Raw genomic sequence first — 6,718 nt, 5'->3', positions numbered from 1 at the left:
TTATCACTAGCTAAGACTCACCTCCTTGACACTGAAGAGGCTTTTGGATGACACTGCAAGCAACCAAACATTTTGTCACTACCACCTGCTTTAAACAAACTTCTTGCTTAACTTTATTATATTTAGTCTAATACAACTTTTTTTTTACCTGTGTCTAGATCTTGCTCTTAATTTTATTTTTCATCGGAACTAAAGCAAAAAAACAAATTTAATCCCAGTTCTTGAAGATCCTGAAGCATGCGAGCAGCTAAGCACATGAAACGCCCTGTGAGCTGCATGTGGAGCTTCTGACACACTGTACTATTTTCTTCCTACACAATATAGTCACTTATACTCTTGTTTATTCCTCGAAGGAGAGAACATAGATCTGACGTTAGGATTGTTTGTCGTGGTTGCGCTTGTTTTGCTTTTTTCCTACATCCTTACTACAACAGGACAAATAGTAATGTTAATTTTACTTTATTACAAAAAACACAAGGTGAGTATTAAACTTGGATGGATTGTAGGAGCAGATTTTGCTTTTTTCCACTGGCAATAACACATTGCCGTATATTGCGCTTGTGTTAAAAAAAAGGGCAATGTAAGTGTTGCATTTAACATGTTTACTTTTGTTTTTGAGAGAAACTGCTCTCAAGTCTCTGCAATGATATGCTTTACTCACCTGTGTACCTGTTTTTCCATGCACTTTTGGCCTTAACTCTACAAAGAGGGAGAGAGCTCTAGCTGATAAGGGTAAGTCCACTTAATGCGTCAAGACAAGTTTGATCATTTATACCATTAGTAGCCTGTTGACTAATAGCAGTTACCAGAAAATCCCATTATACACAACAAAAAAAAACATAAAAATCTGTATAATGGTGAATTCAAATCTAGGGAGTAATCACAAAGCAGTTGTAGATCAATTGTGTTTAAATCTCTTACTTTAAACAATATGTACAATTTTTGAAAGCTTTTCAGCTCTCAAATTTCTACTGCATGCATTTTAACCTTCATTTCTCCCAGCGTTAGTTTCTCCTTCACACATAACGCATACCTATCTGCTAAACTGATCCTGTTCCTCCACGGTACATGGAGTGAATAATGGACCTCTTTAGGAAGGGTCCCACAATGGTGGATACCCTTTTCAGATGAAAGGTCTGTCTATTCAGGACAGGGGCAGGTGATCCACAGAGACTGCATTTCCACAAGGACAAAGTGAACTGCCTTTCATTTTGTATCAGACAAGTAACAAGGAAATTAAGTCTGTAGTCATTTCCACTCAAAGACAGCATGGCAGACTGTACCACTGTGGACTCCTATCCACACGTCGCTGTGGGATCATTGCACTTTAACTTTGAGAATTTGAGCCATTTGGGAGCCTGGAGTCCTAGATTATTATCTACACATCAGAGACGAGGATTCTGATCAGCCTTTTTAAGGTCTACTCATGAAGTTATGCTTGCGTCTCAAGGTTTTAACTCCTCAAAGACAACACGTATGTCAAGTCAGATGAATATCATGTCAAAGAAGCAGGAGAAGTTGACCTGGACCTGTGTGTCAAATAGAGATCAGCAAATGTATTTTTCCTGAAGATACATGTGATGATAATGCAGAAATGTGATGTTTAGAGCTGAAGAGGACTCTCTTCATCTACCGAAGAACCAAAAGACCGTTTGCCTGTTTAGGAGGCTTTTAATACGGTCTAAGATGAACTGTTACTTGTCATGGTTCTGTTTGATCTGCTTTAGCCTTGAAACACAGGTGATATGAAATCATCTGGATACCCAGTCGCTCCAGTGGAACCAGCCCTCGTTCTTAAAGGGTATTGATTTATTTTTTTTTTTGTAATTGCTGAGTGAAAAAACATGGTGGAGATTCCGACACAGCCGCATTCGATGATCGTTTCCCTGTTCAGTGGTTATGACCTAACCACAGCAAAGGTAAACATGTAAAGTACTCCTCCATGTCAAGCAAACCTATACAAAGGCACTGAAGCTTTTGAGTTAGGTGAACGAATCAGATCCTTGTAAGAGTGCACATACACCAAAGCCTTAAGATCAGCCGTTTTTTCTTCTTTGTGAGATGGTTGATGGACAAGCAGTGTAAGCTGTATCTGGTAGCCAGATGTGTTTTGTGGAACTCTTTCCATCTGGTACCAAGACCAGGCCAGCTCTCATACAAGAACGTGGACATTGATCAGAGAGTGCTGCCAGTGAATCCTTTCTTCCTGGCTGTTTGTTCAATCCCACTGAAATAAGCATTGCTTTGGATCAAAGAGTTGGTGTAGGTATGTCCTGGTGTGCAATGCTCAGGCTTTCAGATTCTGATGTTGTTTTCCAAATGACAGAAATGATGCCACAAGAGCCAGTTTTTGAAGATTTCAACCAGTATATTATATTTTTGTCTCATCAATGTTTTGTTCACCTGAGCCATCAGCACAGGTCTATAGAGTACCATAAATAGAGGACCATAACTGATCACATGACTGAAACTGTTTGTTTCAGCTGTTAATTCCAGATATCACAATTTAAACGGCGCAAGTACAAGATCTACTAAAATCAGATATTGCACCTAGCATTTGTGTTTAAGTACTCAGGTTTATTACTGATTTAATTTGGTCTTACTATTATGCTTGACTAATTTGTCATGATTTTATAGGCCTTATCTCAAATCCAATCCCATTGCCAGAATGGACCGGTATCAAAGAGTACTTGACGTACCTGAACCTTAACGAACCCATTATAGGTAAGACTGAGTTGTGATGTAGGTCTCAGTAATTCCCTCTCACTAGCAGACGTTCTAGCATCCCAGGGAGATGGAAGTCAAATGCATGCTTCCTGTGTGATGTATAGTGTAATAGATATATAGTGTAACAGATTAAAGTGCTCTTGTTTATGATTTGTGTTTAATCAGAAACGTATCTTTTTTTTTAATGTTCAGATTTGATTGCTTTATTTAATGACTGTTAAATTTGATTGTGTGTGTATATTTTATTACAGTTTGTTCTTCCAGACAATCTTTATCAGGTTATGTAATATCTTGCACTGACTATGTTTAGGGCTTGGTGACCTGGTTCAAGAGGAAGACTTTATCTCAAACGATGGTTCAACCCTGCTGCGCTACAGGTGCAGGCTGTGTACAGTGCAGATGGACCTCTGTGAAATGGCCACTCATGTGGTGGGTCGCAGACACCGGCAGAAATACTTGGTAAGACTCGAAGGTAAATATTTCTTTCTTCTTCACTAGAGTGTCAGAAACAGGTCTCATCCTATATGTGTTTCCAGGAGCGACATAGGCCAGACTTGGTGACATGGGAAAAGAATTCGGAGAAGCAAGCAGGAGTTGTCGCAAGAGCGAAGGCTGCAATAGTAGAGAAACAAGAAGGATGGGGAAATCCAGTGGTATGTATTCATACATTTATCTTTTCTAACATGCTAAAAATGGATGTTAATATATTTTTGTTTGAGTGTAACAAAATTACATACACATCATATATATGTATATGTATGAGAGATACACATACATGTATATGAAGAATTATTTTAAAAAAAGGACTCTTAACTTTAGGTTTATTACATGTCGTCACCTCACTGTTAAACAATGGTGAGTGAATAAAAAGGCTAGCAGAACTCAGATAATATCCTTTTTTTAATGATTGATGTAAGGAGAGCACACCTTACAAGGTGTGTGTGTGTGTGTGTGTGTAAAATCATGTATCTGCAGACACACACACACATATATATATATATATATATATATATATATATATATATATATATATATATATATATATACTTTAAGTGCAAGTGTTAATTTTGGTGGTCAATTTTCCTTTCAGCCTCTAATCAGATCAGAAAAAGGAAGATCAGTGGGAAATCGAGGTGAGTGCTGTACTTGGAGTAAGTGTACTCTGCACTGCAGTCTCTTATGTTTAATGTTTAAAATTATGTTTTATTGTATTAGTATATAAAAGTGTTTTCTTTTTTTTGGGGTGGGGGCATTTGATATAGCAGCACAAGCTTGTCCATCTTCTGTTCAAGAAAGAGCCTCTTCTGGCCGAGACAGGAGCAAGCAAAACTTCTACAATCAATCATATATGGAGGGTGATTCTTACAGTAGGCCATCTCATTATCATGAAGATAACCAATATGACCAGTCCTATAGAGGTGATGTCCCTGGCCACCAATCTGCTTTAGGGGATAACCAATATGATGCCCCGTATTCTCAAGCTGGCAGGCAGAGGAACTCCTACAATGAGAGAGAATACACGGAAAGACCTTTTTGGGAAGCTGAAATGAATGTAGGGGCTTTTCCAGGAGAAGGAACTCCTGATAGACAAAGATATATGGACAAAGGAAATCCACAGCCTTATAAGGATGAATGGTACCCGGAATCAAGTCCCAACAGAGGATCGTACAAAAGTAGGGAAGGCAATGATTATTATGGCAACATTTCAGAAAACAGGTTTGGTGACACCGGAGCGGACTATGAAGAAAGTGGGAGGATGCGAGAGCCGATTTACATGTCACACCATGGACCAGGACCTAGCATGGATGAAAGGCAGCAGCAGGGCAGAAACCTGCCGTATAGAGAGAAAGGTAGAGAAGGTTTTCAGGATGTGAATGAAACTGAAAGGTGTGAGTCTTTTGAGATGCAAAACTATAACAAACGACAAAGGTTCTACACAAATGAAGATGATCTACCTTCAAAAAAGAAAAGGAAGAGCAGATTCTCTGATGCCTCACCACTAGAGATGGCACTTTCACAGAAGAGGTGAGAATAGACTTACAAGGTTTGGGTGTTGTGTGTTGTTGTCTATTAGCATGCTTTTGACTGTCTGAACTCGTATGCGGAAGAGGGCAGTTGGTTCTTCCTCTGAATGTTGTACTCTGCTCTGTGCATGTAGCTTGAGTACCAGTTTGGAAATATGCAGTGGTTGGTCACACAGTACTCACTGTGCCATGTTGGTAATTGTTGTGTGGTGTGGATGAGCTATAAAATATGGCCAAAAATAAGTGGACCCCTGACCAAAACAGCAATATGAGAATCTTTCACAAACCATTGATATGTAAATGAAGTGTCTAGAATGTCATTGTATGATGTAATGTCAAGAAATCCTTTTACTGGAATCAAGACACCCAAATTTGTTCCAGCATGACACTGTAATAAACATGTCGTCATTATTATTATTTATTTGTTGTTGTTTTTTCCCAAAGCCAAGTCGATGCCATGCTTTTAAAATATAAGCAGAAAGGAAGGGGATTGCCTTATATAAATAATCAGGTACGTACAAGCTTCATCTGTTCTGTGTTTTTACTTCATATGTGGTATAAATCAACACACAGAGTCTTACTAAATACCCTGTTTATTTAACAGGCCTCTGGAAGCAACATGGATTCAGCTGTAACTCCACGTATGGAAAATGTTTTGGATGTACTGGTAAGTCCAGCCTTCAACCCTGCTTGGTCTGTGATATAATCAAGCAGGTGAAGGTTTTTTATTCATTTATTTTTTATTTTTGTTTTTTTTGCTTTACTTGATTTTTACTTTTTGTTTGTAGAATGACATTCAAATCGAGAATGTGCAAGAGGCTAACTTCTTGAAGGATAAGTTATGTGCCCTTCTTAAAGAATTCCAAACAAATAAAGTCCAGTGCACTCAGGTAGGAACCAGATTTGTTTCATTTGTGCTCTTTTGTAAAATTTGACTTGTGTAGTCTAAATTCTTCTTCTCGTTTTCCCTGCAAAAGGGTCAGGTTTCACAGAGTTCCACAGATTTCACAGACAGTTATCACAGCGGTAACAAAATGGAGCCCCACAGAGAAATGCCAGATTTGAGACGTTTTGAGGACCATAGCTTTCAGCAGCATGTGAGATACAATCATGACAAGCAGGGCCCTAGGGAATATTTACATACAAGGCATGGTGAAGAGGCTCCTAAAAGCATGAGGCAGAACAGAGTTCCTGAAGAGCCTGAATATCAGTGGAATCCTTATCGAGAGGGCTCAGCTGGCCGATCAGAAGAACGCATGGTTCACCATCCAGATGACAGAAGAGTCTACAGAGGTAAATTGGAGCTGTTACAGCAAAAAAAATAAAAATGGATGAAATAAGGCCGCTTTCATACCCATTTGTTTCGAGTTGATTTGACACTATATACTATATATAAATTAATTATTTGATAATTATAGGAATGACTAATTAAAAAATGTTATGTGCATTAAATCCAGATGTAAAAGCAAGCTGAAATAAAGTTCAGCAAACTCGTTACACCTCATTTTTACCTTTTTTCCCCTCAGAGGCTGCTTGGAATTCCAGACCTCTACGAGAAGAAGAAAGAGTCTACACTGAGCAACATCGTTATCATCATGACTATCGTTCAGGTGGGGATCTCTACGACCCGTGTGAGCCGTCATCATCTCCACCTTTGGAAACCGGCTCCTCCACTCTTGACAAGCTGGCCTCCACGCTTCTGGAACTGGTGGCACGCAAAGCAAAATAAATGCACCCTTTGAATCAGTGTGTTCTTGAATTATGGTAGTACTTCTTTAGACATTAACTGATGTGATTAATTATTAGTTTAATCTACGTAATAGTTTAAAGAGAAGATGACACCATGCCACTGTGTTTGTTTTATGTAGTACTGATTGGTGTACGAGTTTGTGGTAATAAACCATTTTTGTTCCTCACTGCTTGACATCTTATTTTTTTCTCTGAAGTTGCTCAAATGTGGAAGCCAT

The 6,718-nt window shown here is 38.7% G+C and overlaps 1 protein-coding gene across 3 annotated transcripts in view; it reads left to right on the top strand.

Moving 5' to 3' along the window:
• Positions 1-6,667, top strand: part of si:ch211-13c6.2 (uncharacterized protein LOC100000125 homolog) — a 12,575-nt gene extending 5,908 nt beyond the window's left edge. The window contains exons 3-13 of one of the 3 annotated variants that reach the window (XM_060896928.1): positions 708-732; positions 2,638-2,724; positions 3,038-3,186; positions 3,264-3,380; positions 3,818-3,860; positions 3,993-4,752; positions 5,196-5,262; positions 5,356-5,418; positions 5,540-5,641; positions 5,729-6,044; positions 6,278-6,667. In XM_060896928.1, coding sequence (XP_060752911.1) covers positions 708-732; positions 2,638-2,724; positions 3,038-3,186; positions 3,264-3,380; positions 3,818-3,860; positions 3,993-4,752; positions 5,196-5,262; positions 5,356-5,418; positions 5,540-5,641; positions 5,729-6,044; positions 6,278-6,480 — 1,932 coding nt within the window. In that variant the 3' untranslated portion in view covers positions 6,481-6,667. Of the gene's footprint in view, positions 1-707; positions 733-2,637; positions 2,725-3,037; positions 3,187-3,263; positions 3,381-3,817; positions 3,861-3,989; positions 4,753-5,195; positions 5,263-5,355; positions 5,419-5,539; positions 5,642-5,728; positions 6,045-6,277 lie in introns of all 3 variants that reach the window. The other 2 variants (XM_060896927.1, XM_060896929.1) reach the window with 2 other exon arrangements.
• The last annotated feature ends 51 nt before the right edge of the window (positions 6,668-6,718 follow it).

The sequence above is a fragment of the Tachysurus vachellii genome, chromosome 21 (genome assembly GCF_030014155.1).
Source record: "Tachysurus vachellii isolate PV-2020 chromosome 21, HZAU_Pvac_v1, whole genome shotgun sequence".
Taxonomy (NCBI): domain Eukaryota; kingdom Metazoa; phylum Chordata; class Actinopteri; order Siluriformes; family Bagridae; genus Tachysurus; species Tachysurus vachellii.
The sequence above is the reverse complement of the archived record's forward strand: the minus strand, read 5'-3'. Positions and strand labels throughout refer to the sequence as shown.